General features: G+C 45.2%; 1 protein-coding gene across 11 annotated transcripts in view; it reads right to left on the reverse strand.

The window, feature by feature from the left end:
* The window catches only part of TACC2 (transforming acidic coiled-coil containing protein 2), a 234,542-nt gene that overhangs the window by 176,359 nt on the left and 43,309 nt on the right, over nucleotides 1–14,874 (reverse strand). For 10 of the 11 annotated variants that reach the window (XM_070364027.1, XM_070364033.1, XM_070364032.1 and 7 more), the window contains one exon: nucleotides 13,799–13,911. In XM_070364027.1, the coding sequence (XP_070220128.1) occupies nucleotides 13,799–13,911 (113 nt within the window). The remainder of the gene's footprint in view (nucleotides 1–13,798; nucleotides 13,912–14,874) is intronic. The other variant, XM_070364024.1, reaches the window with a different exon arrangement.

Consider the following 14,874-nt stretch of genomic DNA (forward strand, 5'->3'; position numbering starts at 1 on the left):
CTAACTATTAATAATTTCAAGCATAAAAAATAAGAAGACACTTATACCAAGGCATATCATAACCAAATTGCTCAAAATCAGTGAAAAAGTAAAATATAATAAAGTCAGTCAGAGCAGGAAAAAAGACAGAAGAACAAACTTAGGATGACATCAGATTTTGGTTGGAAACAATGCAAGCTACAATACAATGGAGCAATAAAAGGGAAAAAAAACTGTCTACTTGTAACTCTTTGCCCATTGAAAATAAATTTATAAAACATAGATGAAATAAAGATTTTTTTCAGACATACAAAAGCTAAAAAAATTCAACACCAGCAGATCAGTATTTCAAGAAATATTGAAGGCAGTCCCTTAAATCGAAAGAAAATAATACCAGATGGCCATCAGTATTTATATAAAAGAATAAAGAGCACCAGAAATGCTAACTATGCAGGTAAATGTAAAGTCACTTTTCCTTATTATTTAAGTGGCTTTTAAAAGATAACTGGCTATGTAAAGCAAAAATAACATATATTGTAGGATTTGTAACACAATAGTAGGAGTAAAATGTCTATCAACAATAACAGAGGGGTGGCCGGGTGGGGGGTTAAAAAACAAAACAAAACAATAGCACAAAGGCCCAAAGTGGAGAAACCCAAGTATAATTTTGCAAGATTCTTCTAATATATGCGAAAGGTGCAATATCACTTAATAGTAGCTTGTGATACATTAAAGATACATATTATAGATCCTGAAGCAACCACTTAAGATAACACAAATACTGTAGCTAATAAATCTAAAGGGAAGTAAAGTACAATTGTAAAAATAATGAACATTTTTAAAAGGCCAAAAAGGAAGGAAAATGAACCAAACAAGAGATGGACAGAGAAAACAATAGGACTGTAGATTTAAACCAACCATATTAATAGTCATGTTAAATGTAAATATTATAAGCACTCCAGTCAAAAGCTGGAGATATTCAGAGTGCATCGAAAAAGCAAGACCCAACTTATATGCTGCCTACAAAAAAGGCACTTCAAACTTTGCTTAACAAGCACAAATCTGTTGAGAGTCAGAAAATGAAGGGGGGAAAGATATAGCATGAAAACACCAATGAGTAGAAAGCTGTTGTCTCTATACTACATCAAATTTTAGAGCAAAAACATTACCAAGTGGAAAAAAGATTAAATGAAAAAGAGGTCAATTCATTAAGAGGATGTAACCATTCTGAAAGTTTATCTACCTAATAACCGAGCTTCAAAGCACATAACACAAAAACTGATAAAAGGAGAAATGAACAAATACACGATTAAAAGGTAATAGTTCCATACACTTTTCTCAATAATCGATAGAAGAGATAGACAATCAGCACGGATACAGAAGACTGGAACAACTACTACAACCAACTTGACTCTCTGACATTTATTGAACACTAGTCAATAGTGGTGGAGAAGGCGATGGTGCCCCACTCCAGTGCTCTTGCCTGGAAAATCCCATGGATGGAGGAGCCTGGTGGGCTGCAGTCCATGGGGTCGCTAGGAGTCGGACACGACTGAGCAACTTCACTTTATTTTTTCACTTTCATGCATTGGAGAAGGAAATGGCAACCCACTCCAGTGTTCTTGCCTGGAGAATCCCAGGGACAGGGGAGCCTGGTGGGCTGCTGTCTGTGGGGTCCCACAGAGTCGGACACGACTGAAGTGACTTAGCAGCAGCAGCAGCAGCAGTCAGTAGTGGCAGGATTAATTTTTTTCAAGTGTAAGTGAAACATTTATAAGACAGATGATATTCTACACATAAAAAAACTCAATAAATTTTAAAAGATTTAAATTATTCAAAGCATATTATCTGGTTACAATGGAATTATATTAGAAATCAATAACAGAAAGGTAACTGGAAAATCCCCAACTATTTGGAAATTAAATAATACACTTCTAAATAGCCTATGAGTCAAAGAAGAAATGAAATTGATACATTAGAAAGTATTTGAACGAAATGAAAACTCAAATATCAAAATGTGTCAGATACAGTTAAAGCAGCATTTAGAGTGGCTTTTAAGACACTCAAGCACCTATACTAAAAAAGGTAGATTCAAAGAAATGACCTGTTTCTACCTTAAGAAACTAAGAAACTATAACACGTGTTATACTTAACACTACTGAACGGTACTACTAAACACTACATTGGTTAAGGTGGTAAATGGAACGCTTTGCCTTTTTAAACCACAGTAAAAACAATTTTAAAACATCAGTAAGTAGCAGTGTGTAAAAGAAACCAGATACCAGAGTATACATACTGTTCAGTACCATTTACACGAAGCTCAAGAAGTGGCAAAACTAGTCACCGGTGGTAGAAGTTCAAATAGTTGTTATTCTAGGACAGAGGCACTGGGAAGTGACGTGAGTGCGTGAACGGGGCGATGGAAACAGATCTGAGTGTGATTACAGATGCGCAGGAGTGCAAATACTCGTCAAGCTCAGATTTACACACTTAAACAGTGTGCAGTTTATACCGATAAATAAAAGGCAATTGGGAAAAAAAGAAACTACGCAGACCAAAAATACTGGTGCTTGCCAGGGGAGGGAGGAAAGGAAGGAGGGAGTAAGGGATGAATAAGCGGAACCCAGGAATGTTCAAGGCTGGGAAACCATCCTGTACGATGTTATAATGGTGAACACATGACAATGTATAATACAAAGAGTGAACCTTAACGGAAAGTACAGATTTTAGTTCATAATTATCAACACTTGTTCATTAACTGTAGCAAATGTACCACATTAATGCACAATCTTAATAATAAGGGGGAACTGTTGGTGATGGACAGGGAGGCCTGGCGTGCAATTCATGGGGTCGCAAAGAGTCGGACACGACGGAGCGACTGAACCGCACTATACAGAGAAGGGATGGCTTCAGGGAGTTCTCGGTACCCTTGTTTTTCGGTAAAACTGCTCTAAAAATAGCTTATTAATTATTCAAATATAGTATACATTTATGTAACATTTATATTAACATGTTTAAATATTTTTAGATTTACATATATAATTTATTATCGTATATATTTAATAGTTTATAATTTTTTTAAACTGACTCATTGGAAAAGACCCTGATGCCGGGAAAGATTGAAGGCAGGAGGAGAAGGGGACGACAGAGGATAAGGTGGTTGGATGGCATCACTGAGTCAATGGACGTGAGTTTGAGCAACTTCCGGGAGTTGGTGATGGACAGGGAGGCCTGGCGTGCTGCAGTCCATGGGGTCTCAAAGAGTCGGACACGACTGAGCGACTGAACTGAATGATACATAAAATGTATACATGTACAGAGCTATCACAATCAAGGAAGAACTAGAAATCAACAGAGAACTCTGAGGGAAACACACCAATATTTTAAGAACAGTTGTCTGTAGGTGCTGATTGCTCTTCCCACTCTACTTTCTAATTTCCTTTGTTCCCAAGTACTGTTTCAGACTGGAACAGCACCATTCCTCTTCACTTCTTAAAGGTTCTGGGCTGAAACCAGAAGAGCAGACGCACACCTAACTCAGCACACGATATTCTTTCCCAGCCAGCGTCAAAAGTCCGAGAGCGCCCTCCTTCCCTCCCTCCCTCTCTCCTCCCCGTGTTTACTTCCTGCCAGAGATAAACAGTGACTCAGAAGTTGGACCGGCCGCACCCGCTCTGTGACACACCCTGCCTTGGCAGGAGCCTGTTACGGATCCGGGATCCGGAATCCAGGACTTCACAAAGCTTCGTTTAAAGGAACAGAATCCACTGCTTTAAGAAACATGGGGGGAGGGCCGGTAATGAAGCGCCGGCCCTCGGCCGCTGCTCATAAAACTGACCAGATCTTTTTCGATTTTTTTTCTGGGTCTGAGAACCGACCTTCTTTAAAACAGACTGGGGTTTGCTTTCTAATTATGGAGACCACGACACAAATCTTTTCAGGCACCTGTAAGAACTCAGCCTCATGATTGTGGGCCTGGGCTTTGGCATCAAACCAAACTGGATTCTAGCCCTTAGCACGCCAGGTTCTATCTGTTTGACCTGGGGGCTAGCTAGTTCCTTAACCTCTCTGAACCTCAGTTTCCTCATATAACCCCTCAGATCACCTGCATTCATCCACAGAGTTGCTGGGTAAGGTATGTGTTTATGTCCTGAGCCCACTGACCAGCATGCAGTGGCCTTGGTTCAAAAATAATCGATAAGGAAAATGAATCTGAAAAAGAATATGTAGTTGGTGTTGTTTAGTCGCTAAGTCATGTCCGACTCTTTCTGACCCCATGTAGCCCGTCAGTCTGTTCTGTCCATGGGATTTCCCAGGCAAGAATACTGGAGTGGGTTGCCACTTCCTCCTCCATGGGATCTTTCCAACCCAGGGACTGGACTCTGAATCCCCATTTCCTGCATTGGCAGGCAGGTTCTTTACCACTGAGCCACCAGGGAAGCCTACATATATATATATACTGAATCACTTCGCTGTACAACTGAAACTAACACAACATTATAAATCAAGCATACTTCACCTGGTGGCTCAGATGGTAAAGAATCCGCCTGCAATGCAGGGGACCCCGGTTTGATCCCTGGATTGGGAAAATCCCCTGGAGAAGGGCACGGCAACCCACTCCAGTATTCTTGCCTGGAGAATTCCATGGACAGAGGAGCCTGGTGGGCTACACTCCACAGGGTTGCAAAGAATCAGGCATGACTGAGTGACTAACACACTTCAAATTAAAAAATAAAAATGAGTTTTTAACAAGTCAGTACGCGGGAATTCCCTGGTGGTCCACTAGTTAAGAATCTGCCTTACAATGCACGGCACTCAGTCCAGTCCCTGATGGGGAACTAAGATCCCCTATGTCACAGGGCACACACTAGAGAGAATCCCAGGACTGCAACTAAGGTTCAATGCAGACAAAATAAATACATTAACAAATATTTTTAAAAATACGTAAAAATTAAAAAGTCAGCACATTAAGTCCCCTACAGAGGAACCTCTAAGTTTTTAATCTTCAAGGTCCCAACCCTCCAATCACAGAATTGGTTCCCCTGGCAGCCAGCCCCCACTTTTGAGTGCGTTCCAAAAGCTGCTTCATTAGCATAACAAAAGACACCTTTCTTGCTCTCACCACTTAGGAAATTCCAAAGGTCTTAGGAGCTCAGTGCCAGGGCTGGGATGAAGACCAAATATATGTTTCTTATTATCAATCCCAAGACCACAGGTATACAGCAGGAAATGAGCCATCTGTGAAGCACAAAGGAGAACACTGCTCTTCTCTCAAATGTGGGGGGCCGCCCTAAGTTTCCCCTAGTTTGAGACAGGGTTTGTGATAGTCATTTCGCTGTCTGGTCAGACTGGTACCTGGTAGCAACAGGGTTTCCTCCTGGACACTGGGTCTGTGACTATGGAACCTGGCAGGTAGACCTGATCAGGCCAGTTTTTCATATCTCAGCAAATGTCTCCGCTTACTTAACTGCTCAAGCCCAAACTTCAGGAATCTTCTTGATTCTTCTCTCCCTCCTAAATCCCATCCTTCAGCAAGTCCTGGCATCTTTAGCTTCAAAATACGCAAGATATGAAAAGCTGCATATGTTTCTCCATCTTCACTGTTATCACCGTAGTCCTTGCATCATCAGTGGGTCAATATCATCCACAGAAGGGTAAAACTGGCTCTCAGGAGGCAGAAAAAAACCCTTAGCTATTACATCTGAGCATGTTTATGTGCTCAGATACTCGGTCATGTCCGACTCTTTGCAACCCTATGGACTGTAGCCGGCCAGGCTCCTCTGTCCATGGGATTCTCCCAGCAAGAATACTGGAGTGGGTTGCCATTTCCTCCTCCAAGGGATCTTCCCTACCCAGGGACTGAACCAGAGTGTCCTGCGTCTCCTGCGTTGGCAGGCGGATTCTTTACCACTGGCACCACCTGGTTTGTGGCCCTGCAAAGACCACAGTCCACAGACATACACAATATATCTATGGGATTGAACTTTCTTGGGGAAAGGGAAGGCAACGGGGAATGACGTATCTACAGAGGTTCCTGTGGGAGGACAGAGAAAAGAAGATCATGAAAGTAAGGACGGGTTTCTTTGTCCTGGCTCCAGGCACCCCTGCAGCTTTCAGGGTCCTGCAATGGCCTCTCCTCAGACCTCCTGGCCTGCGGTCTTGCCCCCTTGCATTCTCCATACAGCAACCAGAGCGGTCCTGCTGAACACATATTGGTTCATGGTATCTAAATCTGGATGTCTTACCATAGCTGGCCTTCAAGGCCCAAGCCTGGCTGATCTGGCCCCTGCCCACCTCCTGCTCCTTCATGAGCCTCCTTCAGTTTCTCTAACAAATTCATTTCCCCCTCAGGTCTGTGCACTGCCTGATCCTCCCCCCAGATCTTCCCTTGCCTGCCCCCTTTCTGTCATTCCAAACTTAGTTCAAGTATCACTGAAGAAGGAATTCATAAGGCCTGGACTCCATCTTAGGCCTGTTCATGCTGATCATGCTCGGTCACCTTTCCAACGAACTCTGAACTCTGTGTTTAGTGCCTATGAAAACAAGAACTGAAGGATAAGACCTCCTCCAGACAGGGGAACCTTGAAGATAGTATCTAGGTTAGTCATCGCCTAAGAGAAAACATACACTAATCACCCCTTCCTCCAGACAGGCCATAAATTTTTCTGTATCTATCAGAGTGTAACCTCAGGTTTATTGATTATTGGCTAATTGTTTGACTGTTTGAACACATAGCACGTGAATGATGGGGTTATTGGGATTGTGTTTTCCTTGGTTTATGTAAGTCTCAAGGAATTTGGAGTGGTGGGTTCAGATATGTACACATGGGGTAGAAAAGATTTTCACAAATGCTGGTCGGGGTCCTTGGCTAAGAGAAGACTCTGCCTTGGGCCCGCCGGTGTCATAAACTGCACTCCACTACCTGCATTGTCCTTCTGAGTGAGTTTGTTTCCCGGAATGTGTGGCTACAACATCATCCCCCTCCTTGACCATCTAATCCAATGGTCCTCAAACCTTAGGGTGCATCAGAACAACCTAACTGCTTCTGGGGAAGGCTCACCCCAGAGCCTGGAGAAGCACCCAAGACTTAGCATTTCTATCAAGGTCCCAGGTGATGCGGAGCCTGCTGATCTGAGATCCCCACTTTAATCACCAGTCTAATCCAAACCAGCCACTCCCTTCTTCCTTACCATCTGTCACAACACCCACTGGTGTCTTTCAGAGCTGTGACACGGCCTGAAAGGGCCCGTCTTCCCTTGGTTTCCTACTTCTATGTCTGACTTCCTCACTGCAACCTTCTCATCCACTGGAGCCGAAGTCCCCAGCCTCCTAGGATGCGTGTGTCCCCAGCGCCTTCCAGAAAAACAGGCCCCAAGTGGATTCCCGACAGACATTCAGTGAAAGAAAAACACAGAGGAGAAGATAAGAGGGGGCATGAGTTTAATGTGTGCTAATTATCCCTGATTTCTGAGCCATACATATATATATACATTTATATATATATAAATTTATGTATATATATAAACTTCACAGCAGAGCAAACAAAAGTCAGCTATGGCTATTGACCTGAGAGTAACCCCTGGGTCAGTGTGTCTCAAACTTTATCATGAGAGTCACATGGCCTTTTTATTAAACACAGATTTGGGGACCTCACCCCAAACCTACTAGATCAGCCTCTTCAAGGGAGGGGGTCAAAACACGGGGTATTTTAATTCACAAGAAGGTGACCCTGGCAGTTGATCACTATTCACAAATGTCCTGGCTGGACACAATCACCCAGGGTGTTTATTCAAAACACAGATTCCTTGACTCCACATCTAGTGATTCTGATTCGGAAGGACTAGGATGGGGCCTAGGAATTTATATACTTAACAAACACCTCGGTAAGTCCCGTGATCTGAGAAGTCTGGAAGACACCGTCCCTTATGATTTCACTTACTATCTTTCAATCTTTCACCCCAACCCTGATCTGTCTCTAAGCTTTTAAATATAGTTTTAGAGTCACACCACACACACACACACACACACACACACACACACACGGAAGCAGCAGCACAGGAACGAGCCAAGCTATCTGAGAATAACTTGTGCAAATAACTGAAGCCACCAAGAGGATATTAGAGCGTCTGAGGCCACAACGCTCCATCATCACCCCGTTAAAATGTCACTCCTCCCCAGCCGGGGGCCAGCTTACATAAAGACCAGGCCAGCAGGGTTCCCAGAAAGCCTGATGGTCTTTTCTTCAGTGTGTCTGAAATTGATCAGTTTCCCTATAGCAGTTCTCACTTTGGACATTCTAGTTTCCAATGTTGCATCCTTCTTTTAGGTTCTTGGTCTAGAACCTTAGCATCTTCTTAGACTCTCTCCTCTGCCTGCATCCAGACCATCTCCAGGTTCTGTGAGTTTGAAACCAAGGAAGACTCTGTGGGGCCTTTCTAGGTACAAACCACTGTCTTGTTCCCTACCTCTTGTTCGACCTTCCCTGAATTCCAAAGAGCAGACTCAAGCAGTTAATGATTAGAACAATTGAGTCACAGGACTCTGGCTCCTCCAGAAGGGATATAAATAAAAATTTCCTGGTGGAGGATGGTGACTGCATGCTGACCAAAAGCATGTAGATATCAGACTAGTTGGGACTAGAAAGCTGGTGACTGAGATTCCACAATCATCACCCTGCTGTTGTTGCCAGTTGCTCAGTCATGTCCCACTCTTTGCGACCCCCTGGACTGCAGCAGGCCAGGCTTCCCTGTCCTTTCCTATCTCCTGGAGTTTGCTCAAACTTATGTCCATTGAGTCAATGATGCTATCCAACCATCTCATCCTCTGCTGCCCTCTTCTCCTCCTGCCCTCAGTCTCTCCTAGTATCAGGATCTTTTCCAATGAGTTGGCTCTTCACATCAGATGGCCAAAGTATTGGAGCTTCAGCTTCACCATCAGTCCTTCCAGTGAATACTCAGAATTGATTTCCTTTAGGATTGACTGGTTTAATCTCCTTGCTGTCCAAGGGACTCTCAAGAGTCTTCCTCAGTACCAGTTTTGAAAGCATCAATTCTTCGGTGCTCAGCCTTCTTTATGACCCAACTCTCACATCCGTACATGACTACTGGAAAAACCATAGCTTTGACTATATGGACCTTTGTCGGCAAAGTGATGACTCTGCTTTTTAATACACTGTGTAGGCTTGTCATAGCATCACCCTGTTACCTACCATCAACCAGGAAGAAAATTGTTCATGAGCTGATCAACCCTCATCCATTAATATTGCCTTTAAAATCCCTTCTCTGAAAGCCATCAAGCAGTTTAGATCTTTTGAGCATTAGATGCCCATTCTCCTTACATGGTAGCCTGAAAAAAACACTGTACTTCCATTCACCACAACTCAGTGTCAATAGATCAGCTTTGCTGCAAGTGCAGCAAGCAAACCCGAGTTTGGTTCAGTAACAGGTTCTACCCTGGGATGGTTTCCCAGCCACCATCCTTCTACTAAAGAGCATCCCCTAGGGCCCTTCCAGCCTCCCAACTCCAGTGCGTTAATCAGGCCCTAAATTCCTGGAACACTTTGCTTGAATGCATAAACCCTTCTTTAAATACAAACCAACCAACCACAAAGCACTTCCCCAGCTTCCTGTTACCTGCAGGATAAAATCTCAACCCTTCCCCTGACCTCCAAGTTCTCTTCAATCTGGCATCACTTCTCCAGCCTTGTTTTTAATGAACATCCACCCCCAGGTCTGGGCTCACTTCCTGCTCTGCCTCTGAGAGGTCCAACTGGGAACTCTGCCCCTACCTGGAATGGCCTCTACAGTCATCCCTTCGGTTCAAGTTCCCCAGGACCCCAGCAGCACAGACCGACAGCTCACGCAGATCTCGGGCATAATGCAGTGCTTCTCAAGTGTGATCCCCGGACCAGGAGCACCTTGGAACTTGTCAGAAATGCTCATTCTCAGGCCTAGCCCCAGACCTACTGAATCAGAATCTCTGGAGGATGGGCCCAGGAACCAGGCTATTAACCAGCCTTAAAGGTGATTCTGATGCCTGCTCACATTTGAGAGCCAAAGAAGAGCAGTTAAGACTGGTGGCTGTTGAGTTTCCACTCTCCTTTCAGGGACAAAGCGGTGCCAGAAGTTTACCCAGGAATTTCTTAGGGACCCTCCATGAGAAAGGTCAGTTATCTCTGAAATATTGCTTGGCGCCTGCCTCTGAGAATGAGCAAGTATGATGGTGAAGCACAGGAAATGGCCACTATCCAAGATCTTTCTTAACCTGCCAAAACTGTAGTTTCCTCTGGTGCAACCTAATGGCTTCACTATCTGGGGAAAGATTGTATCATAAGATCCATCATGTTGTGAGTGTTTAAAAGGCAAGGGTTCTTGGTACCCAAAGAGGGGAAGGGCTCCTAGAGACTGGACAGTGGAGCTGGAACCAGTCCAGATGCGTCTCCAGGGCAGCTGTGCTCGAGGGTGGACACTGACAAGCAGTAAGAGGAACAGCCTAGGGTTGTGCTCGTGGGGATGGGCCTCATGCTCAAGAGCCCAGGGATTTAGGCAGGGCGGAGCACCTGGGAGGCTCCGCCCAGCCGCTGCACAGTTTGGCCAATGCAGGGCTAAGTTACAACAGCGACACCCTGTGACAACTGGAAAGCAAAGCAGCTGAACTGCGGGGACTCCCTATTGGATGAAGATAGAACCTCTTTGGGGATGTATGAACCCGTTTTTATGTATTCAGAGGATAGAAGAGCTTCCAGGGGGATACAATGGACTTTCTACCACTAGGGCTTGGATGGCATAGTGCTCCAAGCCTCAGTTTCCTCCTCTGGAGAGTAGAGATGACGGCTTGTGCAGAAGGACAAATCTTTGGCTATATATATATATATATATACAGCAAGCAGGACCTTAGTTCTCTGGACCAGGAATTGAACCCATGCTCCCTGAAAGGGAAGCACAGAGTCCTAACCACTGGGAAACCAGGGAATTCCTTTTCCCCTCTCACTCATCATTGGCAATATTAATGTATGCCTTCCTCCTTATATTCTCTTGCCTTCAGGTCCAGCAGGGCCACTGCAGCCCTTTCTGTGTTTTCCAAGTAGAAAGTAGAAATAGTTTGAGGTCACTGGCATTTTCTATCTTTTGTAAAAATCTGTAGCGTGTCCTTCGAAGAAAAAGTGCTGGCTATCCGTTGAGGGAAAAGGAGAAGATAAATGCATTCAAGAACGATGAGGAGAGAGCAGGGGAAGGTCACGGGAAGTAGGGAATCTCGGGAATCTCCCAGCCTCCCTCCCTGCTTCCTGACTGTGCCCTCAGGTTCAAGATAAGATGAGCCCAGAATGCCGAAGGGAATGACCAGGGCTCCCAGCCTCACCAAAGATCCCCCTGTGCCAGGTGTATCGTGAAAGCAGCTGTCTTAGGGCCCGAGGGACAACAGGGCCTGAGCCAGTGGACATCTCAGTGATGATGGGGTGGGAGGAGACAGGTGACGGTCTCAGTAGATCAGGTCAGGAGAGGAGTTCCCAAGGACAATGACAGGGGCATTCCCACCAGCCTAGTGGAGTAAGGGCTCAATTGGAAATGAATTCATTTAAAGAAAAAAAAAATTTCGTCTTGTATGCGTAGAGCATTTGGCATAGTTTTTGGTGCCCCATCTGCAAAATGAACGTCAAATGCTAGGGTGATCATTGTTGTAGATGCCAAGGGTGGCATGCCTCACTGAAGCATCGCACGGGGGAACTTGGGTTCACACTCTTTTCCTGTAAACATCCTGTTTCCCGGCCGCTTCTTGCTAGTTTCTGAGTTAGTGCAGAGCCCTGCGCGATAGACGTGGGCACATTCATGGAGGGGAATCATGTTTTTAATTGTGAACAGAAAGTTGCTTTTTTTGAGCTTGCTCTTAGAAGGCACCTCTTATGTTCAATTTGCATGCCAATTAGAGACAATTCGTCTTCAAGGCAAAGTTAATTGACTAAAGCTGAGGAACAAGAAATGAAAGACCTTTGAGCTGCTATTCCTCCCCAGTCCAGCTGGGACACAGGCCTCCCCAGGTAGTTCCCAAACCTCTCAAAAAATCCCAGAACCACATGAAGATGGAGACAGAAGAGCTGGACGTTGAGTATCCAGTTGGAAGGAGTGACTTCCCTTGTGTAGGATTCCAGATCATTCGATTCATGATCACGGGAAGCCAATCTAAACTATTACCCAGTCAATTTAGAGCCAAATATTAAACCCTTTGTCCTGATTTTTTAAAAAAAAGTTCATGAAGGCGGAACAGCCATGGAACTCTGGGAGGTAAAGGAGGCTCCCATTTTGCAAAGAACTGAGATCAAAGGTGCCATTCAAGTTCATGCCTCTCTCAGCAAAAAAAGAAACCTCTGCCCCATATGATCATCATTTCCCTAAAGAAATCCAATGTTTATGCAAGACATTCAAAGTGCCTTCTCCTCAAACCGCATAATCAGTTGTTCAGTTGCTAAGTTGTGTCCCACTCTGTTGCGACCCAGGGGACTGGGTAACCAAAGCCACCCAGAAAATAACACCAGAAGGCATGGAAATTCCGGCCACCAGGGGCCGCTCTTACTCACCCAGGACCTTCCATGCTGCTGCTGCTGCTAAGTCGCTTCAGTCGTGTCCGACTCTGTGGGACCCCAGAGACGGCAGCCCACCAGGCTCCCCCGTCCCTGGGATTCTCCAGGCAAGAACACTGGAGTGGGTTGCCATTTCCTTCTCCAATGCATGAAAGTGAAAAGTGAAAGTGAAGTCGCTCAGTCGTGTCCGACTCTTAGCCACCCCATGGACTGCAGCCCACCAGGCTCCTCCGTCCATGGGATTTTCCAGGCAAGAGTACTGGAGTGGGGTGCCATTGCCTTCTCCCAGGACCTTCCATAGTTCAAAGCCAAAGCAAAACATGCTGCTAAAACGCTTCAAGTGAAAAGGGATTGCAAAGCTTTTGAAACCCAAAGTCAGTGACAGGGACTTGGTGGTGGGTGGTGGGGTGGTGACGGACGGGGGACAGTGTGTATCACTCAGTTTTGCATTTTTGGTCCTTGCAGCTTTTGTTCATTTGTTCCTTTAAGATCTGTAACTACAGCGTCCCAGAAGCTGGGCTTCAATTTGTTAAGGAAGGTTTTTCTAACCAGACCATATGTTGAACTCACAGACAATTATTCATTGCTTCCAGTGTCCTAACCTGTGTTTGTTCTGGGGACAGAACATTCACGTCTGCCCACCCTCTACTTCTGAATGATTCCAAACCTGTGGGTCCTGAACAGTAGCCCCAACAGGGAAATCAGGACCCAACTGCGGGCCACATTGATAAACCACGGACGAGTGGGCTGAGCCTGCACTGGCCGTGTTCCGCTGTGGCACGGCAGCTTTGCTGATTTCTGAAATGCATCCACCAGCCTCCCTAGGACTGGATGATTGCTCTTTGACTCCTCTGTCTCACCCTCCGGAAGCCCACATTGACTTCTGTCTTGGAATCCAGACTCCAGCTTTGCCACCAATTAGCCACACCCTCCTAAGGCCCTTGGCAGCCTTGATCTTTTTTATTGTAAGTTCTGAGAATGAGGATAAAAGACCTGGAATGCTGTGGCATGGAAGCCTATCATTATTATGCATCTCTGGGCAGGAAAATATTAATTTTCCAATCAGGCAGGTCTAGGCAAATCACAAAGAGGTCTAGGAACCACTGCTTGGAACATCTCACCACCGACAACTACATCATGGATTTTAGGATAAAATTCCCGAAGCAAACGGAGCAAAACAAACGCTGAGCAGGCCAAGAGCTGGCCACGCCTCGGGCTGGGTCACGCCTCTGGACCTGGTCCTACCTGGGCTGGTCTCCTGGGTCCGTGCCTTCGGGTGCCTCCTCGGGCTTCCTTTCTACTCTCTGACTGTTCCCAGGTGGTTGCACAGATCCTGGACTTCGCGCCAAAGAAGTCTTCTGGAGCACAAGAAAGAGACATTGGAAAGGAAATCAAGTAGGAGTCTTTGAAAACACAGAGACTTTATCAATAGGTCACTGATCACAACACTGAAGAGCCAGGGGTGTTTTTGTTTGTTCGTTGTTTGGCTTTACCGTCCATCTGAGCATTGACAGTGCTAGGCGCTGAGCGAGGCTTTGGAGGCACACGGTGAGCAAAGCCCTGCTCTCACCTAATGGAGGAGAAACACAGCAAACCAGCGATTTGAGCTGAGTCGCTGACTGTTTCAGTAAAGGAACATAATGGGGACACCCATCGCACTTTGGGGGCCATCTGCTTCTGAAGAAACTGGGGTACTGAATCTAAGATCTCCGTGCATCTTGTCTGTGGCCTCACCTCAATGAAAATACACTTCCTGCCCCTGCCCCATGGTTTGCACGCTGGAATTCAGCTGGAAACCAGAAAAAAATACTGAAGGGAGAAAATGAGGAGGAACCCTGGGGCCACTCACTGAGGTCTCAACCATTCTAAGAGTTGGTCATCATTTCTTAAATGGCACAATAAGCTTGTCTGCTGTTCACATGATTTTTCAAACCAAAACGCAAACATTTAAAGCACAGTCAAAACGTCAAATCATAGGACAGAAAGAGATGAGATGTTTTAAAAACTCAATTTAAATGATGCTCATTTAAGTCTGATACAAATATCAGAAATGGGGGAAAGGACTTCTAGGAATCCCCAGCAGTATTCCTCAAAGCAGTGGTTGTCTTCTTTTTTTTAAACAACTTTTTAAGTATTTATTTTGGTTTTTGGTTGCACTGAGAGGCTTGTGGGATCTTACTTCCCCGGAGAACTGAATCCATGTCTCCTGCAGTGGGAATTGAACCCATGTCTCCTGCAGTGGAAGCACGGAGTTTTAACCACTAGACCACCAGGGAAGTCCCCAGTGGCTGTCTTTTGTCTTCGCAGCGGGGTTCCTGAAC

This window comes from Bos mutus, chromosome 26, assembly GCF_027580195.1.
Source record: "Bos mutus isolate GX-2022 chromosome 26, NWIPB_WYAK_1.1, whole genome shotgun sequence".
NCBI classification, from domain to species: domain Eukaryota; kingdom Metazoa; phylum Chordata; class Mammalia; order Artiodactyla; family Bovidae; genus Bos; species Bos mutus.